Source organism: Carettochelys insculpta, chromosome 2 (assembly GCF_033958435.1).
Source record: "Carettochelys insculpta isolate YL-2023 chromosome 2, ASM3395843v1, whole genome shotgun sequence".
In the NCBI taxonomy this organism is placed as follows: domain Eukaryota; kingdom Metazoa; phylum Chordata; order Testudines; family Carettochelyidae; genus Carettochelys; species Carettochelys insculpta.
Genome location: NC_134138.1, coordinates 198,393,848 through 198,420,595, shown reverse-complemented (window position 1 = coordinate 198,420,595; position 26,748 = coordinate 198,393,848). Strand labels below are relative to the sequence as shown.

The following is a 26,748-nucleotide window of genomic DNA, read 5'->3' as shown; positions in this document are numbered from 1 at the left end:
TAAAAACAGGACGGATGGTCACGCTCTACAGGAGTCACTTTTAGAAGTCCTTTATGTCAATGGGAAGGACTCCACAGTGTAGATACTCTCATTACAAATTTGACCAAACACTGAATACTTCAACCTAAGTTTGTACTGTAAATAGGCCCTCAGTAAAATGAACTAAAGCTTTACAAACTGTCCTAAGAGGAATAAAAAAGAAAAACTGTTCTGTGCATCACAGCTAAACAGGAATAGAACAATAAAAAAAAAAAACCTCCATAAGGAAACCAAAATTAGCAGATTCTGTAAAAGAAACTGATGAAAGAGTTTTGAAGGAGTCTGTTTGCTAGCTGCCCTAATCTTATTGGCCTTGCGTGTCTTATCATTTTAACCACAACGACTCTTCTGAGCAAGTGTGTTTCAATGACAATTTGAAAGCTGTTGTGAATCTGAGACCTATTAAATGCAAACTTTTGAAAATGGGCAGTCCTGTGCTAATGTGTTTTTTGTGATGTTAATCCCTGTCCTTCAGGCTAGGAGTCAAACCACTAATCTCAACACACAAGCGATTTCAATAGCAGAGATGAAAAGGCGAGGACATGCAAGACTCTGCACAAGAGACATGGTACAGAGCATTGCAAGGAGAGCTGCACAGGCTCTTGTTAACACTTCCCTCATTGAGCAACCAAAGGAAAGAGGTTCCAAAACAACGTTGTAATGTATTCATTACTGGGCAAGTCCAATCAGTGCGCAGCAGTGGTAAGGCTCCCTGCCTACCTTGGCTCTGTGCTGCTTCCAGAAGACGCAGCGCATCCTTCCTCTGGCTCCTATACATGGGGCAGCCAAATAGTTCCACATGCTGCCCCCAGTCCAAGCACCAACTCTGCACCTCCTACAGGTTGAGAAAGCAGCCGATGGAAACTGCGGAGGTGGTGGCTATGGACGGGGCAGTACACAGAGCTGTCCGGCTATTCCTCCACCTAGGATCTGGAGGGGAAAGATATCATCGCATTTGGAAGCTGCTTGAGGTAAGCACGGGCCAGAGCCTGCACTCCTGACCCCTTCCCATGCTCCAATCCCCTGCCCCAGGCCAGAACCCTCCCTCACACTCTGACCTCCTTCACCCAAGCCTGGGGCTCCCTCTTAAACCTCACAGCCCTCATTCCTGGCCCCATGCTAGAGCTTGCACCTAGCTTGAGCTAGACCCTTAACTCCCCACACCCCAGACCCCTGCTTCAGCTGGGTGGAAAAGGGAGCAAGTGAACAAGGGTAGAGGGCGTGACAGAAAGAGGAGGGAGTGAGGCCTTGGACTATGGGATGGGGCACAGGGATTCAGTTTTATGTGAGCAGACAGGTGCAACCCTAGGCAAGTCTCTTCCATTTGTAAATTGTACACGAGCCTGTATCTTCCCCAGAGCTCTTCTGTTTTCCCCAGAGGATCCATTTAGAAATGGTTTTTAAGCAGAAAGAAACAGCGAGTACACATGCTAATTACCCAGCTTTAAATTATTTCTCCATCTAGTGTTTAATCTACTTGGTAAGTGGCTGCAGCTTATCCAAAATACACCAAAAACTTCCATATTCAATACCGTGAAGGACTTTTTCTAGGGTGTAACAGAAACACATCACTTTACAGGTTTTCTTTCCCTTCAGAAAACAAAGTCTTCCCTCCACCCCATAAATGTTCTACTTTATAACTATTTCAGCACAGGAACTTTAGCACAGGAAAAGTAGAATGTTTAGGCAATTTACACTGCACCCAAAATATACACAACATTACAGACCCCCAAAATTCCTTCCTCTGTTTTCTTTTCTGCTGTTACAGGTCCTAAGTTAGGATCCAAACAGAGAGCCAATGGAATGGTAGTTTTAGAATTAATATAGCTTGTGGGTCTATAAAAAACCTTCAGACCAGATTGTTATCTTAGTAGATGCTCAAATCTTTCACATACAAGTTCATCTTATTCCATTGATTGACACGAGAACTATGGAAAGGAAAGGAGGAAGGAGACGGAGGAAGGGGAATTGAAAGCGTTATAATGGAATGTGCATCCATAGGGGGAATGGGGTGGGCAGAACCCCACATGGGGCTACAACAGACCAAGAAGTCATAAAATGATCCTCAAGTGGGCTTCTCTAGAGAAAAGGTGTCCTGAAGCTTCTCCCAGGATTTAAAGAGAGTCTCTCCAGTATTTCAACATTAGGGCGCCAATTCAGCAAACCACTTAAAGATGTCAGACTTTAAGCTTGTGTATGAAAGCATCTTTATTACAATTATTGAGAGTTAAGCAGGTGCTTCTGTGCTTTCTGAAACAAGGCCTGGGAACAGAGATGCATGTTCCATTCTATCTTCTTACACAAACGCAAAACATCTAGTAATTTTCTTATCTGGGTGCAATAATTATGGTTAAATCTGGAACCTAACTAAGTACTCCCCTGCAATGCCCACTGACTTCAATTGTTCTTCAAGTTACCTTTTGGCCACCCCGCGATAACTCCTGCTTTCTCCTTTTCAGGCTCTACATGGCTCCCTAACACAGTTGGTCTGAAAAAGTGGGTCTGTCCCACAAAAGCTCACCTAATAAATTATTTTGTTAGTCTTTAAAATGCTACTTGACCACTTTTTTGTTTTGATAACACAGATACTTGTGCCCTGCCCTGAGTTTGAAAAATCAGATTTTTTGGTATTTTGGTAACTAATTCATGGATATTCAACCTATTGAAGGGATTTATACAAAAGGAACCCTACTAAGGTAACTGATCGATTGTTCTGACACTTTACATTACTGCCATCCCACATACGCTACAGTAAACATCTCCTCCACAGCTTTCTTCATTTGCATTAGAAAGCCACTTAAGCCAATACCCTTTTTCTTACGTGTAGTTTAAAACAGAGGCAGTACTTTTCCAGGGCTTATTCTGTTTCACCCAGACAGCTCTGTTACCATCTCAAAGTGTCCCCATAAGTATTTGCTCAAACACAACTGGTTTGACCACTGAAGAACTTGGGCACAAAGGGAAGGATCCCATATGACCCCAACTTCCTGACACTGTCCAGAGTAACTTGTAAATTTTCCTCCTTTTCACCATCTAGCATCTGTCTATCACCTTTGGGACGTGTCTACACTTATGGAAACTTCGAAATGGCCATGCAAAAGGCCAAATTGAAGAGTACTAATGAGGCACTGAAATGAATATTCAGCACCTCATTAGCATGCCGTCAGCCACGGCACTTCAAAAGTCCTGTGTTCCACTTGCCCACAGCTCATCCCCTCAGGGGTCCTTTTGAAAAAGACCCCCATGGGGATGAGGTGCAGGACAGAGAAATGTAGCACTTTGAAAGTGCCGCAGCTGGCAGCATGCTAATGAGGCACTGAATATTCATTTCAGCACCTCATTAGTACTCTTTGATTTGGCCATTAGCATGGCCATTTCGAATTTTTTCGTAAGTGTAGACGTAGCCTTGATGTTATAACCTCACCCATTGGCCTTCTTACACTCCCCCCACATCCTCTTCCCTTTTTTGCTACACTGTCATTCTCTTCCCCACACTCCTGACCTCTTTGACCCTCCTTTTGCCCCCCAAACTCATACTTCTACCTTATCTCTGTTGTGCAGCATGTCTGCCCCTAATAAAGAAAAAAACTCATGAAGCAACCACTAGCATTATCTACCTACTGATATGGTGATCATCATCACAACTACTTCACGACAGTTCTTCAACATCATCATTATTATTAAGACAATGAATCACCAACACCATAATAAATGCACAAAATATAAATAACCATATAATTCCTTGGCCTCTTTTTTCCTTAACCTTTTCCCCAACCATCTGTCTAGTGAATACTTAGATGGAAAGGTCTTCAGGAGAGAGATCACACTTTCTATTTATTTATATGACGTACACATTTTGGAGTGCACAGTAAATTAATAATGATAAAAGTCAACTTTCTCTGGGGAGTATACAGCTTCTGATACTGATACCAAAATAGAAGAAAGCTATGAGTTTGGGGTCAAGGGCTGATGAATAGAAACTCGTTTTTACCATGATTGGATCTTATTTAACAGCAAAGAAAATCCAGCTCAAACATTAAACCCAATTAAAAATATAAACACAAATCATTTGGGACAGAGGAAAGACTTAACAGATTTTTAACATTTCATATATGCAGGAAGGGGATAATTTATCTCTATCTGAGCCGCGTCTACATGTCCCGGCTACTTCGAAGTAGCCGCGCCAACTTCGAAATAGCACCCGCCACGTCTACACGTGGCACGCTATTTCGAAGTTGAAATCGACGTAAGGCAGTGAGACGTCGAAGTCACTATCCCCATCAGGAGATGGGAATAGCGCCCTACTTCAACATTGAATGTCGAAGTAGGGCACGTGTAGACCATCCGGGTCCCGCAACATCGAAATAGCAGGGTCTGCCATGGTGGCCATCAGCTGAGGGGTTGAGAGACGCTCTCTCCAGCCCCTGCGGCGCTCTATGGTCACCGTGTGCAGCAGCCCTTAGCCCAGGGCTTCTGGCTGCTGCTGCTGCAGCTGGGGATCCATGCTGCATGCACAGGGTCTGCAACCACTTGTCGGCTCTGTGAATCTTACGCTGTTTAGTGCAAGTGTGTCTGGGAGGGGCCATTTAAGGGAGCGGCTAGCTGTTGCCTGGGAAGTGCTAGTCCGCCCTGTGACCTTGTCTGCAGCTGTTCCTGCCACCCTTATTTCGATGTGGGCCGCTTTGGCGTGTAGACACTCCCCTGCAGCGCCTACTTCGATGTGGTGCTGCCCAACGTCGACTTTCAACGTCGACGGCACCAGCCCTGGAGGACGTGTAGACGCTATTCATTGAAATAGCTTATTTCGATTTTGCTACATCGAAATAAGCTATTTCGATGTAGCATACACGTGTAGACGTAGCTCTAAAGAGCACAAGGAAACAAAGGAACATTATTTAACAATATCAAAATCAAAACAGGCTGATTTTAAACTTGAGAATAGGTCTGTCAAAGAATGTATTACTTCTGTATTATAAAAGAAATGCTGCAAAGCTTTGTATTCAAGGCCTGGGGTGAAATTTTCTGCTGGTGTAAATGGATGCAGTTCCATTGACTTTAATAGGAGTAGGCATAGACTTAAATATGTTCTGAAGCATTTTTTGGATCAGGGTCATAATGCTGAATAACTTGTGGTTAACACCGCATTTCTGGAGAAGACCTTGTTTAACCAACATAATAGGGCCATTATTGAATAGCTACATACTGATTCTCCTCTGAATTATATCTTGCATAACCATATACATGTACGCAATGTGAGGGCACATTGGGTAAAAAAAGTAATAAGTAAATCGTAATTTTTTTTCTTACCCTGCACAAGGTAAACCAATATACAAGGTGCAAGTCCATGGAGAACCAGCTCCCTTACAGTTTGGAAGAAAAAAAAATCAGTGGTATCCAATAGCCTCAAGAAAATTCAAGAGATGCTGTGAATCTTTGCTAACCATACATTTCTGAGAGATGAATTTATCATACAGCACTAAGAAATCACAATGTGCAGGGCAGAGTTAAACATGTCATTTGGAAGCCAATACAAATCCATAACTGCAGCTAGCATCCAGCAAAGTGTTAGGCTAACAAGCACAATCCCAGGAAAAAAAAAAAAAGAAAGGAGAATTTTTGACTCACAACTAATCTCTCAGGCATAAAATCTAGTGAATTATCAATTGTATGCATCATTTCTAATAGATCAACATTAGCAAAGTAGAAGGAGCTGGTTGTTTACAGGTGTCCTTCATAATCTTGGAAATCCCCTAATGATCTGCAGGACCCTAAGAACAACTTGACTGGAAAACATGCTAACATGGTCCCTGCATTAATTCAACCAGAAGCATCAAGATGCACCACCTAAATGCAAGGCTCTCACCACCAGCTCACTGATGGCCTGTAAGTGTGGTGCTACATCACCACCTATTCCTTTTTAATCACCTCAGTTTGAATGTATTGACAACTGTATTAGTCTACAAGTTTCCTGAAAGGAAAGATTGTTCATATGTGGGAGTGGGTAAAGCAATGGTTAGCTGGCAGCTTTCTTATTCAAATATACTTGCAGGAGATGAAAAGTTCTATTTATAAATTCTCCAGCAGCATGTGTAAACTGTTCGGTGTACACATCCACTTTCTTCTCCTGGTTAGTATAAGAGCCACTGAAATTCTAATGACTTAAGTTTCCTTGGGAGAAGTCACATTGTCAGAAATGGCAATTAGGTAAACAACTTAGATTACCATTGCTGCACATCTTTAATTTGATTTGAATGATCATAAGGCAGCTCTGTGATCAGTACTGGTGTCAGAGGAGAGGACATTGTAAAGTTGCAATCTATCACAGACAACTGGAAACAAAGCTCGATTTTTTTTTTAAAGGAAAACTGTTCCAATGGTATGGACAGGCTTTTTACCTTCAGTCTGCGATCCTCATCTCCGCTGCACAGAGAATTTACAGACACTTTAAATGTTTTCCATGCTGGATTTAAGTTATTCATCACAACCTGAGAATGAGAAGAACAAAAGGAAAATGCTTGACATTGGTATGTTCAAAATACCAAACAATGACTTCCAATATGGTATGTTAATCAGAAAGGAGAAATGTGTAGGGAGTAAACCTTTAATCCATCAAATTAGGCATACCATATTGTTGAAAATGAATTTGTAGCAATCCACTTGACAAGCAAAAACTGTTTTGCTTAATGACATGTTTTCTACGAGTACTGTTGTACTTGGACTGCAACAAAAGAGAATTTGTACAGTTTAGTCTCTGATCCAAAGCCCATTGAAGTCCACAGGAGTTCTCCGACTGACTTCAGTGGGCTTTGGATGAGAACCTTAAAAAGCCACACCCTGAGCTAGCTAAATCCCACTGTGTAAAAGCCCCAAAAACGTTTGAAGTTTAAAGAATGTATACATTATACATGTGCTCTTCATTCATACAGTTATGAATGCTTACTAATTAGTTACCCAGGAACAAATCCTTCCCTTGCCCCTCCAACAGGTGGGACAAGCCCTCAATGCAAAGTCTTTGTGGAACTACTATGAAAAGATGCAGTGCGCTCATTCAAGGACCAAGACCCCTGCATGCCACAGGACTGTATTCAAGGCAAAGTACAAGTGGTGGAAACTACTGTGTCTGCACTAGCAGCACCAGACTGTAGCCCACTGTATGTAGGCATGGTGGGAGCACCTTAGACCTTTGCCATGCGCTATCAGTTTTCTATACATTTTTGCTAAGAGGAGGATATGGCACATGGTATGAACTGTACTAGGTTATATAGCATGATGGTAAGTACCAGTGCCATACTATTAGAAAACGAATAATATGTTCTGAATTCTGGATTCAGATTCTGGTCCAGGAAGCTGAAGACTCCAGGAAGTTGCTTTAGATGAGAAACTTAACTTAGCTAATATTTTAGCCTTCTAAAGTAATGTTTGTGTTCCTAGAAACACGACACAATTTTATTTTATTTGTAATTTATTTTATCCTCAGACATATCTGTTTCTACCATCCCTACTCAGTAACTCTTGAATCTCCATCTTTGTTGATAAACTTCTCTATGTTTTATCGTAAGTGTGAATTGTTAGTTGAAACAAATAAGCTGATGTGCACACTGTCTCTTTAGTAGCAACAGACTTGGCAACTACTGCATGCCCAATGACAGAAGGTTGAATGCTCTTCAAAAGGGCTCGAGAACCAGGGTACACCAAGTGTTACCTGGAAGGCAAAGGAAAGCTTGGCAGAATTCTAAAAAGTTTGTTTAGAGTGGTGAACAGACTATGGTGACAGGGAGCAGTCACCCCATCTAGCTCCAGCACATCTCTTTTGCACGTGTCTTTCTCAGGCTCAGGGGTAAAAAGGCCACCTATAGTTCTGAGTGCTCTGAGAAAGTGTCACTCCATCTAACAAGGTTATATGTTGTGAATTAAATGAAGCCTGCACCTTAGGTTCCAAGAACATTCTCTTCTTGCTCCCACCATCACACTTCAGGAGTTACTGTATGGAAGTCAATAGTTACCAAGGTGAGAAACTGGAGGGAAAGGAGTAAGCAGGACCTCGGTAAGTTGGTGTGGATGCTTGAGCGTGTCCTTTGAAATGGTAGACATAAAACTATTCCTTGATGCAGGCCAGCTGTGCCCTGGGACAGTAAAACCAGCCACTCACCTCCGTCCTGTGAACAAGCTGCTGCGTGGCATCATCATTCATTCGGAAAATCTCCAGAAATGGATCAGATTTGCTGAAAAAATCCTAAAATAAAATTCAGAGCACTTTACTCTTAAGACCAACTGGAGCATATCCACAGTGTATCCATCCCTCAGCCTCCCCGATAATGAAAAAGAAATGCTAATTCTGGATCAGTGAGACCACTGGTTATCCCACAACTATCTTTTATCCTTAATCTTCCCACCAGGACTTACACAATGCTTCTGTTGGTTCTCAGTTTGGCCATTCAATCATAATAATGGGCACTGTTTACAGTAATAGTGTGGCCTGCTTTTTCATTACCAATTACTTCCTCGCTTGTACACAACCTGACTCCTGATGAGTGCAGTCTGTCTAGCTGATTTATTTCTGTCCTAAATATGAATTTGGCTATTTATCACCAGTTTTATGATGTTTGGCAAGCTGGACCAGTTTTCAAAAGAGTTACACCACAGATGAATTTAGTCCTGTTTGGATAAGCCAAACAGAGGTTCAGTAGGTGGGACATAAGGCTATTGTCAACTAACATAAGCACAGGCAAGCTCTTTTCATGATGAAAAAAGAGTCCTCCGAAGCATTAAAGATGCGGCCTACTGATTTAACAATAAACAGAACGGAGGGAAAAGGGAAGCTGTTAGATGCCCTTAACTATGAACAAATCCAAATTATCTAATCATTAAAAATAACCCTTTTTGGAGCCTTCAGCTCAGAATTTCAGCTATGCCATTACATGCTGCATGCAGCTGGTTGCAAGGATGGGATGAAAAGTAGTTGCTGGATTCCTCCCCCCCATTCTGGATCCTGTTCCTGATGAAGTCTTGAACATCTTTTGGGCTACTCTAAACTATGCTGCTGTCTATAGCCCCCAGTCAGTTGCTACAGCTGGTGGAATATAGCGACATTGTGATCACGGCCCCTTTTCTCTCAACCACAATCTCCAATCGGCCCCCTGCAGCAAAGAATCTTCAGATAGATGGTTAAACCAACTTTCAGACTGCAACACAAAGCAGCTGGAGCATGGACCAGGATCTGGTCTATTATTTGAAATTCACAAACTCAATGTAGGCCCTGATCCTGCAAAAACATAGGCATGTGAATAACTTTATGCACCTGAGTAACCTCACTGCAGTTAATTGAGGTAGTCATAAATGCACAGTAAATGGCGGAAAGGGTCTGCAGGATGAAGACCACCAAAATTCAGGTATTATAGAGTTTAACTAAATCTATCATGAATGAGAAAGCATTTATGGATCTTTGATGAGTAATTTCAAGGGAAACCAGACCCCTTGCCCAAAAAAAAGAATCCCCTTTAGTACTAAAGATTCAAACTCTAGTTCAAAGTCTTGAGAAAGCTAAAGAATTGGCTTAAGCAGAGAGCCTTAAATATATTATTTTAAAACTATACTGCTTTAATAATCTAGAAAAGGACAACATTTTTAATTTATAAATTTTAGCTTATGGTGTCTCCTTAAATACATAACCAAAGTCCAATTCTTTCTGAAACTATGAAGTAAACATCACTAAACATTAAAGATCCTTAACGACAACTCAGAAAAATTTTATGCTGAAGAAGCAATTTTTTGCAAGTTTTTAAATCAAATTTTGTTTCATAGTTAATTTTCCAGACATTTCAGTTCTTACAGTAGGTCTCACAGAATGTTCGGCTTTATTTTGTAACAACATTAGAGTAGCCCTCTTTCTAGAAGATATACAGTGCAATGAAGGTTTAATGTCTGAGTGCTTTAATAATGGTAAATGATTTTAACAGAACCATGTGGCTTATAGTTTCAGAAAAAAACAGCATTTCAAATTCTGAAGACAACATGAAAAATCTTCAGAAAGCTTGATTTTCCAACCATAGTTGCTAGGTACTTTCTGAAAAATCAGGCCCCTTTGATAAGTCTTAAACTGAAAATCACTAGTCACTTTTGGAAATGAGGTTTATAACTGCATTACTAACAAAATACTATGCTAAAAAAATCCTTGAACAATATAATACTAAAAGTGAAATTGTTTTATATTTTTGACACATCACACTGTAAGCATCTGTTTTCTGAAGTTAACTCTGCCTGAGTGCTCAAAAGAGATCACAGCATTCAATAAATGTAGCTGCTTGTTAGGGTAATTGTGAGATAGACACTAATTTAATACTGGATGAAACTCTCTAATCCAGCACTCTCTTGGTCCAACAATATCCATAATCTGGCATAGTTTAAATTAGTTAGATGACCAATTATCATGGGTGTAGCCGGGGTCCCAGAAAGTTTGTTTCCAGCCACCAGTCTTGGCTCTCAGTGTTCCGCGTTATTATTTAGCTCTTAGCTATTGCTAAATGTCTTCCAAGAGCCTATTAAGCAGTGGAAGTATTGGTAATTCTGCTAGATAATATTGATCTCCTGTGGTCTAGCAAATTCCCTTGTTCAGCACCAATCGGTCCTGGTCAGGTCCCAAGGGTGCCAGACTAAAAAGGTGCAACCTGTACAAGCATTCTGGAAGTTACCGTTCTTCTGTGAAAAGTTTTCATTAGCTCTCTTGAAACAAAACTCGGCCATCTGAGCTACCTGAGTTTCGGAAGACAAACAGCAGTAACCCCTTCCAAATGTATACATTAATCTGTTCAGTTAGGTCAAACTTTGGTATCTGCTGCTTTTTTATAGTTTTGCCTGAGATGCCACAACAGTATCATTGAAGAGTAACTGATAGTTTCTTGCATTTACTCATGGTGACAAGCATCAGAGAGGTAGCTGCGTTAGTCTGTATCTTTGAGAACAACAAAAAGTCCTGTGGCACCTTATAGACTAACAGATATTTTGGAGCACAAGCTAACCCTAACCCTAACCCTAACCCATGCAAGCTTATGCTCCAAAATATCTATTAAGCTATACGGTGCCACAGGACTTCTCGCTGCAGCTACTCAGTTGTCATGAAGCTTTATGGAAATATCTCCACCAATGATTAAACTAGCAACAGATCCTTTTTATCTGCCAAAACCCATGCCATTTACACTCTGTATTTCTACTACAAATCAGGTAGATTTCTAAACATGTGGCATTTTAAAAAGGACACTAAAGACTCATGCCACAGATGAACAATGTCCAAACCAGCATTGGTGTTTTCCTGTTTGGATCGTTGCCACCATTTTGTGAATAGCTCTATGAATGGTCTTGTGTTCCTTACTATTCAGAGCACTTGCAGAAGGCCTGGGTTCCCATCACACTTGCCAAAGGAGGCCACTGTAATATTTTAAGTTTTATCATCATCAGGTGTTCACCTGTATTCATCATTGTGGGGTTATTACCAGCAAGTAGGGCCTAGACCACAGGGCCAGCACCTCAGTCTGATTTTGACTGGGATGCTGCAGACCAGTAACATGTCTCTGAGTCCTGGACTATCCCTTTCCTACGTGGGTTTTTGCCTCTCTCAGACTAAAGAGGGACTCATCAATCTCCACGCCACTATTTCCCCCACTCCACACCCTGTCCTCACACCCAGCTAAGGATGCTCCATGTGCGGAAAGGGAGTGGGGAATGGACATGTCAGATGAGGAATGAGTGGGATGGGGGCAGAGCTGAGTCAGGACACATAAATCATCCCCCTTCCCAGCCCCATGAAGCTTAGCTTGAATAAGTTATGAAGCTTGGGCCAGAGCTGTTATTTCTACAGGGTCCATTCTATGCAAGGGTTCCAGGGACTGCCAGGGCTATGAGGTGTCCTTTGCTGACATAGTAGGGGAGGGGGCTGTCTGTGGCCATAACTGGATTCCAGGGTCTCCATCAGGTTCTCAGGTAGGTCCCAGACAATTTTTTATGAGAGGAAAACTAAACTCACAGAACTGGATGAGAAGAGATGATCTAGCCCTAAATCAGGGCTTGATAATGTAAACATAAATACTATATTCTGTATGTGACATCAGTCCCTTGGCTAGTGATTGGTCAGTTTAGAGGTCTCTAACTGAACCCTAACGACATGAACCATTAACTGAAGCATATGGATAATTGCGCCTTACACAACAGTTTGGGCTTGTCTACACTATCTCCCTACTTCGAAGGGAGCGTGGTAAGTAGCATGTTGGGAGTTTATTAATGAAGTGCTGCGGTGCATATGCAGCACTTCATTAAGCAAATCCCGCCCCCCCCCCCCACAGCAACTCCAAAGTGTTAAACTTCAAAGCACCAGCTCGCGTGTAGCCACGGCTCACCTGCCAGTACTTCAAAGTGCCCGGGGGACTTTGAAGTCCCTTTACTCCTCAGAAATTTGAGGAGTAAAGAGACTTCAAAGTTGCCCAGGCACTTCAAAGTACCGGCAGGTGAGCCGTGGCTACATGTGAGCCGGCGCTTTCAAGTTTAGCACTTCAGAGTTGCTGCAGGGAGGGAGATTTGCTTAATAAAGTGCTGCATATGCACCGCAGCACTTCATTAATAAACTCCCAACATGCTACTTACCACGCTCCCTTCGAAGTAGGGATGTAGCATAGACCCGGACTTTGCTATGGCTAGGAAGGTGCCATTACAGGATACTGACTAAGCCATCTTGGTTATACGAAGCCTGCAACTACTAAACACAGTTCAAATTAAGTGAGATCCTTTCAAGCTAAACAGCCAGTTACACTTTCTAAAACTGTTTGACTTTTAAATGAGAACATCCCTGCCCTATTAATTCAGTAATATATGCTAAAAATAACGTCTGAGTAACCTTAGAGATATAGGCATGCTTTTTTTAGAAGCATGCACTGACTTTCATACAAACATGAGCTGTGCATGCAAAACAGTTGATGGACACACACAAGTCATGATGGCATGTATACTGGCTGTGACTTGCATGTATTCATCAGATGTTCTGTATGTATTAAAGTGTGCATCCACTTTCACAAACCTGGGGTAAACTGTTGCAGCAACCGACCCAGGCTTAAAGGACCATAAAATGTAACAAAAATCAAGTTGCATCAAGGCACTCATCCTTTTCTTGTATATGAACTATGTGACTTGCTAAGTAAACAAATTCCTGGCATGCTAACAAAAATAAGTGATAGTATTCACACAAATAATAATCTTCTTCTATTAATTTCAAGGTTCTTTATGAAACTGGATAATTGTTGTTACTCTAGTTTCCTCAAGGAGAAACTGAGGTTCAGCTATCTAGAGCCATATCCTCATTTGCCAAGTGCAAATGGACATGTGTCTAAAGACATGAATGGACCTATGTTGATTCCAGCTAAGATAATGCTCCAAGGGCTTGTACACAGAAGAACATCCAGGATAGTAAATCTGAATTAACTAAAGTTGTGGTTTTGAAGTGGATTAATTACATCACACGGACTCTCCATGGCTATGTCTACACTAGCACACTACGTCGAAGTAGCTTATTTCGAAGTAAGGACATCAAAATAGGCTACTTTGACGCATATTGTCTACACTTCCTCCAGGGCTGGTGCCATCGACGTTCAACGTCGAAGTAGCGATGGGGAACATCAAAAGGAGCCGCCCCCAGAAGGAAATGTGGAGCGTCCACACACACAAGCACTCCCCGTCGAAACAAGGGGCCAGCAAAGCCCCAAGCCACTCCCTTAAAGGGCCCCTCCCAGACACACACGCCCTGCACAGCACAAGATCCACAGAGCCAACAACCGTTTGCAGACCCTGTGCATGCAGCATGGACCCCCAGCTGCAGCAGCCCTGGCCTAAGGGCTGATGGCTGCTATGGAGGACCCCGCTATTTTGAAACAGCGGGACGCGGATCGTCTACACACGCCCCACTTCAACGTTGAACGTCGAAGTAGGGCGCTATTCCCATCTTCAGATGGGAATAGCGATTTCAATGTCTCACCACCTAACGTCGATTTCAACATCGAAATAGCATGCAGCATGTGTAGACGCGACACGTGCTATTTCAACATTGTGCCAGCTACTTTGAAGTAGCCGGCTAGTGTAGACGCACCCCAGGTGAGCAGTGTTATTCAGTAACAAAGTCTTGCCTTGATTTAGTTTAATTCACTTTTCATTTCACCTTGATCAATTGGCCCTCTGGCCCTTGTGTAAATTGCACTGATTCTAACACAACTTCCATTTTTCTCATATGCTGGCCTTCCTTTTCCAAGTGTCATGTCTTTTCACAATAAAATCTTCCCATCTCCTTGGAGGTTAGCTGAGGGGTCATTTCAGTTCCTGTGAGTACCACTGAGACAATTAGTCAATGAACCTCACTATATGTCTGCAAAAATCCCGCACTATAACAAAATCCTGCACTTCAATCTGCTGCCTGATCAGCTTATTGGGGACTCAGTCATGGATTGAAATTCTGGAATTCTTCTATCACCGTCTCCTTCACACATTTGCTGCTCTTCTGTCTGCATCAGTCTCTGTGTTTCACTGTCATACAATACTGATGGTAGTACTGTTGAGTTAAAGAGGATGGTACAGGTTGCCTTGTTGATTTTTCCTTACAGGGCATGGTTGATAGACTTGTATGTGTGCCAACTTTCTCTCTTTCTGAGTTCACACATGTTAATTTCTTGGCCCAAACAGACATATTGTTCACCTTCCTTTATTTGTTCCTTTTTTATTGTTATTTGGAATTTTGGAAAGGTATCAGACCACATAAATGTAACTAATTTCAGTTAATTTCAGTCCAACATGGCTACTTTTGAGTTCTCACTGCATTTTCTGTAGTTCGGTAATATTTTTGGCAATCAGCACAATATAGTCTGTGAATTTGAGATGGTTTTATTGTTCTCCATTGATCTTGATTCCACCCTTTAAATTCGTCTGCCTTATTGCCATTTCAAGGCAGTATGTGAAGGTTTCTGTAAAACTGAGTCTCCTCGTTTCACACCATTCTTGACTGGGATGTGAAGGGGGTAGCAAATAAAGTTATATCTATAGTAGACTCAGAATTTGCTTCCTTTGATATAGTTTGTGTCAGTGTGGTGCACTGCAAGAGCTTTCAAAACTGCATTGACCTGTACACTGTCAAACACTGTCACATAGTTGATGAAGGCAATACATAAAGGGAATTTCTATTCCTTTGAGTGTTCCGATAGCTGGTTTATAGTGAAAATATGGTCCATTGTGCTGAAATTCCTTTGAAACCCTGCCTGCTCTCTGACGGTGCTTGTCCAGACTCTGTGAGAGTCACTTTGTTATTATTTTGGTGAACAGCTTGTAGACACACGAGAGCAGGAATATTGGATGATAGTTATTTAGATCTTCACAATCACCCTTCTTGTACAGAAGAATAGTGTTGGACTCCTTCCAGCCAGATGGCATTTTCTGCATTTCCAAATAATAGCTAAACCTCTGAGCAAGAGTTTCCCAGAGGTTTTGGACTCCAGCTTTAGAATATCATTCCACCTTTACCTAGGACGTTTCCTTCTGCCATTTGGTGAATCGCATGTCAAATGTCACTGACAAGGACTGGAAGTACATGCTTATTGGTCTGTTGACATGTTTGTAAATTTATTTGTGATTCAGACAATTCAGTGTAAAAAATTTTTGCAGAACATTTTCACTCCTGTTCTGTCAATCAATCACTTTCCATTCTTATTCTTCATTGCCATTGTTGTTGACCTGTACAGTGTCAATTCCCTTTTCCATTTTTGAGGCTTGTGATATCTTCAGCCACCTTTAGCAGTCTTTCAGTTTGGTGTTTCTTGAAGACTTTCTTTAGTTTTCTTATCAACTTGCAAAGGAGTGAGTATGCAAGTTTTTCACCATCATTTTGCTTTACCTTCCTTTTCTCTAGCAAGTTCCACATTTCCTCCAATTCTTCCATTTTCTCTTTCTGGTCTTTCTTTCTTGGCTAATTTCATGCATAACCTCAATGTATCAGTGCAGTTTTTATAATCCTCCTCACAGTTATAGATAACTCTCTAGTCTTCCTTGGTAATGTTCACCTTCAAGACTGCCTCATCAAGTATGTTGGCCACTGTCTCCAATTTGTGGTCTGTAGCATTTTCTTCACCACCTTTTCATTGAAGTTGACCCACGCTCTGAGCAAGTGATGGTCACTGCCAGTGCTAAATGATGGTACTATTGAGGTGTCCTGTATAGTGTGCTGCTTATTGATCAGAATACAGTCCATCTTGTTCTTTTAGTTTTGTTCTGGGTGCAATCTATGTACACTTGCTCGTGGCCTTCTTCTTAAAACAGGTGTTACCAAATGAACCTTTCTTTAGTCTTCACGTGTGTTGCCATCATTCTCCTTGTGGACTCTGTTCACCAATGCCATACCAGCCAATGAACTTTTCACCTACTTTCCCTCTTTCAACCTTGGTGTTGAAATCTCTCATCACAATCCTACATGTGGATATCTGAGCTAGGGACTCCTCAAGCTCCTGGCAGAATTCTTCCACATTGTCATCTTTGCTTGTGCTTGTGGGGGGCATAGCTCTAAATAATCTTGAGGGTGATGTTCTTGTTCAGTTGAATGTTTAGCACTCTAATGCATAACATCTTAAACTTGCAGGAGATGATTTCTGAAGACTTTCCTTGTTGGTGATCAAGCTGATTTTGCTATAGGTTCTTGGGCCTTCTCTTTTTTCCAACATCTTGATACTTTCTTCTTGCTACTTCACTTCCCTCTCCTTTTTGTTGTTACATTTCACAGAGGTCAAGGATCTTCTTGCCTTCTCCTTCTCTTCTCGCCTTCTCAGTTGATTGAATTGTCTCTTGTCATTATCCTGTAGTTATAGGTGCACACTAACAGGACAGTCCTTTTTCTGGCCCCTGAGACAGCCTTTTGAATTAATTATGAATGAGAGTGTTCACACAGGGGCTTAATACAGGTGCCTAAGTATTCCACTTCAAATTCACACCTTTAATTAATTAAGATTGATTTTCCTGAATATACCCATGAAGGCAAGCTGTAAGTGTCTTTTCTAAGGTAATACATTGAATCATTGGCTGGATTGAGAATAAAACTGTCTCCTGACTCCCAGGCCATTAAATCTTTCAGTCCACTAGGAGACTTGATTAATTAAATGATTTTTACTAAACAGATCCACCAGATCAGACACCAGATATCAAAAAAAGCAGGTGCCATGATGATCTTGTCATGTCGCATAAGGACCCATTGTTAATTTAGATATGTCCCACAGAAAGATACCCTGTGGTAACAAGGCTCTCCAACATTCCCCTGAATTGAGTATAGCTCAGGTGCTGAAGTGGAGATTGCATTCATACTCTTAACTGGCTTAATAACAGTAACAATCATGGCCCATTCAGAGATATTTTCACCAGATTATGTGGTAGACTGATGGGAAAGAAACACCTGGCACATGGCACCTTCCCTTTTCCTTTTGTGGGCATAACAGCCGGAATGACAGCTGAAGTGAATGCTATGGTTTTAAAAAATTATTTTAAAAAGCAGTGATGAGGATTGGTTTCTTAAATCCACTTTTGACACTGAAATGAATTATCTGATTTTCACTGAAGACCCACCAACTCCCAGTGAGGGAATAATTCATCGTCCAGATGGGACTCATCCTTTATGGTCATTAAAGAGGCTAAATAGAGGGATGCTATTAACCCTTGTGGCCTAATCAGATTCCAGCATTGCTGATTATATTCTGCCTGCCTACATTGTTTGGTAGTTCCAGTTAATATGCTATTATTCCTCAGTTATTATCTGATCCACTAAACACGGTGCACATACATAACTCTACTCTTATTGATATAATCAAACCAATCGCACTCATACTCACATATGCACCTATGTATTTTCAGGATTGTGTCCCAAACTGCAGTGTGGTGTTACCATACGTTACTAATTAGGAACAGCGTAACAGCCAAGAGGGGTCTGCATTCTAATGGTGTTTGTAGGGATTCAGTGCAACAGTGGTTATCAGACCTTCAATTATCTCAAAGTCCCCGTTATCCAAAGCAGGGTCGTGGCCCCAGGGTATCCATTAATTACAATGATGTTCCCTCCATTACCTTAAATAATCGCACACCTCCTATTACATTTGACTATTAAAGGTTGTGATTTATATACAAAGTTATCTGGGTTCTCTTGGGTGAAAGGTGCCATATAGAGGTAAAATGTTATACAGTTTGAACTTCTCTAGTCTGCTACACTCTGCTCCAGCAACATCTGTGGTCTGTCATGATTTAGTTAGCTGGATGTATTCACTTATCATGGATGTGTCCAAGTTTTTGACTGACCCATAAAGTTTGTTTACAGCCTTGAGTCCTGGCTCTCAGTGTTCTCTGCTGTTACAGCAAACTCTCTTTCATCTGGTATTCATTCAACCAGAACTCTCAGATATCAGGCAGAAACATGCTGCTTTCTTCCCAAGTCCCAGCTGGCTCCCAGGGGCTGGAGCCGCCAGTTTCCCCTGGCCCCAGCCAGCTTCCTCTGGCCCCAGAGCTGCCAGCTTTCTGGCCCTGGAGCGGCGGCATTCTCCCAGAACCAGAGCTGCAGGCTTCCCAGCTCTGAAGTGGCTGGCATTCCCCTGCACCCCAGGCAGCTCCCAGCCCTGGGGCCACTGGCAGAGCCCTGCACCTCAGGGCTGCCAGCATTCCCCTGCACCCTGGGGCTGCCCCATGCCCTGGACCTGCAAGTGTTTCCCATGCCCTGGCGCACCAGCATTCCCCCTGTCCTGACTGGCTCCCAGCTCCATGCCCCAGGGCTGCTGGCAGAGACCCATGCCCCAGACCTTCTGTCGCTCCCCCACACCAGCCAGCTCCCAGCAACTGGGCCCACCAGCAGAGCCCTGCACCCCAGCGCCACTGACAGAGCCATGTGCCCCAGGGCCCACCAGCAGAGCCGTGCAGGCACAGCCCTGCATGCCAGGGCTGCTGGAGTTCCCCCAGCCACAGAGTTGGTGGAGTTCCCCAAACTCAATGCCCCAGCCTCCCCAGGGCTGGAGCTGCTGGTGGGGCTCCGCACTCAAGCCAGGCCCCAGCCACGGGGCTGGCAGGGTCCCCTGCCTCTCCATTAAACAGAGTACTTTAATATCCAGCAACCTTCCAGTCCCAGCATTGCCGGATATTAAAGAGTTTACCGTATTTACCTCTAATTTACTCCTAAATTTCTGCTCGGAGCCCATTAAGCAGTGGAAGTATTGAAAATGATGCTATACAATATTGACCTCCTGTGGTTCAGCAAATTATCTGGTGTTGTACCAGTCAGGTCCCAAGGTTACCAAACTAGAGAAGTTCAACCTATATAATTAATAACAGTGGGAACTACTGATGGATAAAGATGTACTCTGTAGTCTATGCATAGATTTCTGACTGAACTGGAGATGGTTTTGAGAAACACATAAGAAGGAATCTGTTTCTCACATTTCAGATACATTTTGCTGAATATAAAATATATACATTGTCCAAGATTGCATGAAATATTCAAGCACTATGTTAAGATGCCTACTTTGAATGCTACATCTTGATTTCTTGTAAAAGGCTCACTTATCTTAGCACTTCTGATCAGTGGCATTTTAAATAAATGAGGTCTCAGCATAATTAAATTGTCTTGGCTTTAATTACATTCCCTTGAGTTTTTTTAATTACTTTGCAACTTGAGGAAAGCCTCATTGGAAGCATTGATCTGAAATCTCTGATGTGTTTAATGACGTCAAGCAACAACAACAACAAAAAAGCTGTGGGGGAAAATCTTATTAAATCATATTTGCAGGCATTCTTATATCTTTCAATGAGGTTAATACCAAACAGCTTACCTTGTCATCTAATTTCCGTGCACTGAATGAAAGTTCAACGTAGTCATCATTACCGGATAATTCTTCAGCAATCACCTAAATGAGAAGCTACATTTGAGTTTTGCATGTATTATAAAAGAAAATAAAATTAGGAAAGATGCCATTTACCAGCCTGTGGACTATAGACCCTATCAGCTGGAAATTGACAGTCACCCTCCAAGAAACCAGACGCTTAGCTAGCAGAGCTAGCAGAATAGGTCAAAACAGCACACTTCCCTCTGGCAACGTATTTCGCCTCTCACTGAGTGGAAGCCGTTTGAGTTGTAAATTTTTAAGCTATTTCTATGCAACCTGCCGTAAGAAATGAAAAGACATGGAATGAAATTACCTGCAATTAATTACCATGAAATTCAGATCCGTATAATACAACATGATGCTTCCACTATTCTATTTTACACAATCCTCCTGAGTCAACAGTGCTGCTTGAAGCCTCTTTAAACTGTTTCAGCAGAATCTGCTGGGACTTTTAGTTACAAAATGTGTGTCATATAAAACTGGTATTTGGTCATACAAGTTATTTACAAGCAGGGGTGTGTGCACACAAATCCCTACTTGTGCAAGAAAATACAATCACACGTGCGCACACACATTAATTGTATCTATGTAGGTTATAAGTGCTCTGTATGACTGTTTTGGTGTGCCTTATAGGGAAGGACCCTTGGTCCTGGGCTATAAGTTGCTCTCTTTTAAATTAAACAATCCCAGTTCTTTCAGTCTTCCCTCATGGCTCACGTTCTTTAGACCTTTGATCATTCTTGTTGCTCTTCTCTGGACCTTATCCAATTTCTCCACATTCTTCTTGAAATATGGTGTCCAAAACTGGACACAATACTCCTATTGGCTGTGTCTGGACCATTCCCCAACTTTGGAGGGAGCATGGTAATTAGGGTGTTGGGAGATTACTAATGACGTGCTGCGGTGCATATGCCGCACTTTATTAGGCTAAATCTCCCCCACGGCAACTTCTTTAGTAATCTCCCAACACCCTAATTACGATGGCCCTTTCGAAGTTGGGGGCTAGTCCAGATACAGCCATTGCAGTCTAATCAGTACAGAGTAGAGTGGAAGACTGACTTCTTGTGCCTTGTTCACAACATTCCTGTTAACTATATATTCATTAGGAACCTTAAAGGTAGCACCAAAGATTATAGCACAGCTATCTGTGAGTTTTTCAAATTCACTGAAGAATACATAACTCAACAGGAGTCAGGTGTAAAAACAAACTGAAACATTAACATTAGTAAATTCCCCATTTCACAAAGGCTCCATTTGTGAGCCTGGGACCAAGTTAATTAAAAATATTTCATTCTGATTTATCACGTTGAGACATCCAGGTTTTCACGAAATTATTTCTGTTTCAGTTCAATTGTTCTAATTTGAGGAACATCCATCTGCTTTAACGTACCATTGGGTAGGAGCCAAGATATGTAAGCCTTTACCCCTGTTATTAATAGTAAAATTGCAGTGATATTTTAACACCCATGCAGAGAAGTAGTTATCAAAACTGTCTGCAGAAAAGCTAACAATATGAACCTCCTTCTTTACTTTGCTGTCCTGCTAGGTTTCTGAAGTGGAACCTTACATATTCCTGTGGCTTTGCACTTATGCAACATCTCTCTGAGGATCTCAAGGGACAGCTGATATGTCAATCAGCCAAGCCTCGCAAGAGGCCAGTAAAGAAGGGAGGCTGCGGAATCCAAAGCTTAAGTGACTTGTTTCAAGTCAGGCAGCTAGACAAGGGTAGAGAGAGGAATTCATCTTGCAAATCCTGATTCCAGTTACTAGCTACAGCAATTTGGCAACAAAGATTGTCAAACCAGGAGTTGCACTGTGGTGGTCCAAACCCTCACCTCACTATCCTCAGCTCTCCTTATTTTAAATATATTTATATTTCAGCCTCACATGGAATTCCTAACAAGCACCCATCTTCCATGTACTAGGATCTGTCTGAACACAGAACAGAAGTATGGACCTGATTCTGGTTCTCACTAAGGCCCATTACTGCAGTGGGTCTCACCCATCTTGGGCTCAGGACCCATTTGTAAGTGTCAACAGCCTTCCATGATCAAATAAATAGTCTGGGGATGGGGGGCGGGGGAGAATGGATTGTGTCCTGCAACTGGCATGAGAGGCCCTGAGGGACATTGGATCCTACCTGTGTGGTATGCTCCTCACACATACCTCTCAGCATCCTCTCCTGAATCTCCTGTCCTGTAGGACTGGTTGGACTTAGTTCTCTGCTCTGGGGTATGGCGAGCTCTGGGATCACAATGTGGCTCAAGGCTTGGTCCTGTTCCCCTAAAGAGTAGTGGGGAGCTAGGCCAAATTTGTGTGAGTGGCATTGTGTCCTGGCACACCAAGTCATAATGCAATCCACTCATACTTGCCCTGGTTGGCCCCCTGTGTTCAAGGCCAAGAAACATCAAGGCCAAACCTGAGCTGTGTTCAAACACCAGAAGTTACAAAACCAGAAACAAGGAGCTAGGCCAGTCAGCCCCATTGGGGCTCCAAGAGCTGTGATGTTACCCTTTTAAACATTCCCACAACTCAACTTTGGGATACAAAGCACAGGTTAAGAAAACCTGCTTTATGCTGCTCTGGCGTTATAAAGGGGCCGTAACATCATGTAAATGTAAATCAGGCCCTATATCCTTATTCATCATCTTGTTATCTCCTTAAACAGTTTGAACTTCTCTTGTCTGGCACTCACTCATCTGGCAAGAACTGTCATCCGGCATGATTTTAGTTAGCTGGATGACTACTTATCATGGGTGTGGCCAAGTTTCCTGTGGTCCCATGAAGTTTGTTTCCCGCCACCAGTCCTGGCTCCCAGTGTTCTGTGCTGTTGTTTAGCTGTAATTTACCCCTAAATGTCTTATAAGAGCCCAGTAAGCAGTGGAAGTGTTGTTAATGCTGCTAAACAATATTGACTTCCCGTGGTTTGGCAAGTTCTTTTGTTTGGCACCAGTCACATCCCGAGGGTGTTGAATTAGACAGGTTCAATCTGTGTTTGATTCTGAGTGAGGCAGAGCGTAGGTTTTGTCTTTATTTCTATGTTTGTATAGTCTTCAAAAATGGCTGGTTGAGTACCCTGTTCTCCAGGGAAATGTACGTACTCCCCAGTATCACAGAAAACTCTTTTCATATCTGGCTGCCCCGGTTGCTGGATAGTCAAATATTCTGGATAACAGAGAGGTATACCTAGCAATGCATAACACTAAAGAAAAACAAGCTTATATATTAACAAACAAACACAAATTTATGCAGAGTACTTTATTTACCAACAACACTAGTATTGTACACTGCAAATTTATACTGTATTTGCTGTATTTATTCATATTTACTTTCGGTATACTGTAGTTATGGAAAATGTAACTAAAATTTACTTATGGTTAAAATGCTGGTTATTTGTGAGTTCCGGATGATAGAACGCCAGATATGAAAGGCTTTACTGTAATGAGAGTTTTCAAGGGGGGTGTGTGTGTGTGAAAGCTGTAGATAGTATACTGTGTATATGTTCCCACAAACACATACACCCTCGCACATCTCTTCTGTACACAGGTAATGTGGCAGATTATAATAGTTTACTCCCTTCTAACATTGTACAGCTAGTTAAAGGCTTTACTGCAGGAAATTGAGTGTTACCTGGCAACCTGGCCAGGGAGTCAGAGAGGCCTGAAAGGTTAGATCTGCGTCAACACCCCATCCAAACTAATTAATTTTTTTTCCTGCACCAGGTTACATTATTTTTAATCTCTACATCACTCTATTGGTGAGCCACTGCTTTGGCATGAAAAGTCAAAATCGATCAAAAAGTTCAAAGCCATGTTTGAAGTGAAAGTGTTCACCAAAGAAATGCTCCCCTAATCTTACAAATATATATGCACATACTTAACTTTATGCACAGTGAAGTCAATGGGACAACTCAGACATATAAAATTAAGTCTATGTAAAAGGCTTGGAAAACTCAAGCTTAAGTACATTTTAAAGGCTGTAAGGCTTGGATTAGAAATAATTAAATAGTACAGCTTCCTTTCTCTGTGCCTTTATCTGCAAAATGTACTTTATAACATTTAAAAAAAAACAAAACAAAACTAAAAACCTTTCTAGTCATTTGTAGATCACCAGAAACAGACAAATAAATCAGAAGGAACAAAACATTTTTTCAGTTAGAGATCATACGAACAACTCAGTATGAAATAGTCACACTAGATATTTTTAAGCATGAGGAAAATATATCTAAGTCTTGCTTACTGTTATGGATGATTTCCCTGCTGTGTTCCCCTGTTTCAGTAGGGATTTGGAGAGTTTTCTTTGTGAAACAATCTGTGTCAAAACCAAAACAAGGGGGAAAAGTTAGAAACTGTAGTATTGTAAATACCTGGATGTCGATTTGATTTGTGTGTTCTTGCAGCTATTTGCATTCACATCTGGGAACCATCATCAAGGATGAGAGCCCCATTTAGCAAGGCACTGTACAGACATGTAACATAAGTGACCAGACCTTGTCCCAGGGAGTTTACTGTCATGACACGACAGGCAGGATGCAACAAGGGGACAAAGGGGATCAGGAAAGGTTGTGGGAGACAGGACAGAATTAACACACTTGAGCTGAAAAGTGAAAGCAGCAGCTTATCATTTGCTTAACTTATGACAGAGGAAAGACATCAGGTAGAAGTAGGCTTTTTAAAAAAGATTTAAGAGACAAGGTAGCAGTTTAAGATTGCCCAGGAGTATTTACAATCGTGGGGAGGAGTGCACATGGGAAAAATAATTCTACACAATTAACCTACCAAACATTACAATAATATCAAGTCTCTTTCTATGACGAATCACAGTCAGTTTTAAACAGGATACCAACTATTTCAAAAACAACTTTAAATTCAGACATAAACAGGCTGCATCACAGCTTGTGTTCCCACTTTGTCTCTATGGGGGACCATGCTTTGTCTGGAACTCTGTACACAACACCGACACAACTAGTGAGTGACTAATGTATATCACATAAACATTATTCCAGGCGTAACAGTGAGATGTATGTTTTCTACAACCCCAACCAGTGAATTTCCAAAACCTTGAGATATTTAAAACAAGGCTAGTTAAAAATATGAGAAAAATATGTTGTAGGGAAAATTCCTGTGCTAGTTCACAGTAAGGAAGTGATGTGGTGACAGACTGTAATAGATGACTGAGCTCAGGGGTATGCAAAGCAGGGGGGTGGGGGTGGACCACCTTGGAGGAGCCTGAAATTTCATAAGGGGGGCACGGCATGATTGCCTGCAGGGTCTCAGATTCATCCATCTCATTAAAAATGTTGAAATATGTTACTGTTTTTCTGTATGTGTATTGATATTTATATATCGATTAATCAAGTTTTTACATTCTACATACTTATTTTCTTACACATACCAAAAGGGTCTGTTTATTTATATACATATTTTTAACATAACCAAAATTTCAATTAGATTACATTAGACAGGTGGGGGGGGGCGGGGCCTGCTAATTGCAGGGATGAAAAGTCAGCCCAACATAAAAACTTTGCTTGCCCCGACCAAGTTTATTAGGTTGTTTCCATTGTATGAGTCTATAAAAATGTTTTTCATTAGAAACATCTAAAACAAATTATAAAATATTCGATGTACACAAGATTATGCTAATTAGCAAAGAACTATTATTATTCGCCTTGAAGTGGCTCGTAGGAGCTCCATTATTTATTCAGAACCTTACTATGCTAGGAGCTGTACAAACACAAGGCAAAGAGAAGGTTCCTGCCCCAAAGAATTTACAACCTGCTATCAATTTTGCAGAAAACAAACACAGAGCATGGTGTTGGGATTAAGAACAATTCTTTCCCACTTTTTACAACATATTTTTAAAACATTATGTCCATGACCTTTAAAGTGCAGTAAGCTAGGAATGGAGACAAAAGTCACTTTTATGAAAAGCATGCAAAAACAACAATTACCCACTGAAGAGACCATAAAGGAAAGGGAGAGGTTTACGCCTGCTCAGCTGATGTTCTGGGAATGTGTATGGATTAGAACAATATGCTACATTAGTAACAGTAATTATCATAACAGTTTTAATCAGCACAAAGCATACGAACTTCGAGAATTATATACTGCAAAGTACAATGGCAACCTGCACAAATCATACACTATTTTTCATTGTCTCAGTGGGAGGCGGACTTCAAGCAGTCGCGGTAGTGGATAAGGAAGACTGAAGGCTGGCACCCATGTTTTGCTTTGCAGAATCACTTATTATCCCACTCTCACACAAGCAACTAGCACTAAGGCAATGCAGTTCTTTCAGATGCAATTTACCGAACAGCGCCCCAGTGATGTGGGATGTAACTGAGGTAAAACAACTGCCTTAACAGTGATAACAGCAGCTGTTCGTATGGGTGCACCTAGAGAATGCTTAGTTTCATTTCAAGAAGTGGAGACCGTCAAAGAAGTTGCTGCCATTAACTCTTTGTACATACATGTATACACACACACACGCACGCACACAGGCTGAACCAGCATTCTCTGGTTCCCAGGACCACGGATGTTACTGGACCAGAGACCCTGGGATGTGAGATTAGTAGAGGGAGCTCAGCTGCCTTGGGTAGGGGAACCCAGCGGGGCTTGTGTCCCTGGCCAAAGGTAATAGCCTGCTGTAGCCCTGTGGAGCTGGGACTGCACACAGTGCCTGTGAGACTAGGGCCAGAGCCAGCCACCTGGGCCAGGCTGGCAGCCCAATGGCCAGAGCCACCAACTGTGGGGCTGAGGTAAAGTACAGCACCCTGGCCAGGGCTGGAGTTTGC

General features: G+C 41.9%; 1 protein-coding gene across 1 annotated transcript in view; it reads right to left on the bottom strand.

The window, feature by feature from the left end:
- CPNE4 (copine 4) overlaps positions 1–26,748 on the bottom strand; it is a 354,061-nt gene that overhangs the window by 122,807 nt on the left and 204,506 nt on the right. The window contains exons 5-8 of the mRNA XM_074986114.1: positions 24,195–24,266; positions 19,902–19,976; positions 8,189–8,272; positions 6,435–6,524 (exon numbers count right to left, since the gene is read on the bottom strand). Of these exons, the coding sequence (XP_074842215.1) occupies positions 6,435–6,524; positions 8,189–8,272; positions 19,902–19,976; positions 24,195–24,266 (321 nt within the window). The remainder of the gene's footprint in view (positions 1–6,434; positions 6,525–8,188; positions 8,273–19,901; positions 19,977–24,194; positions 24,267–26,748) is intronic.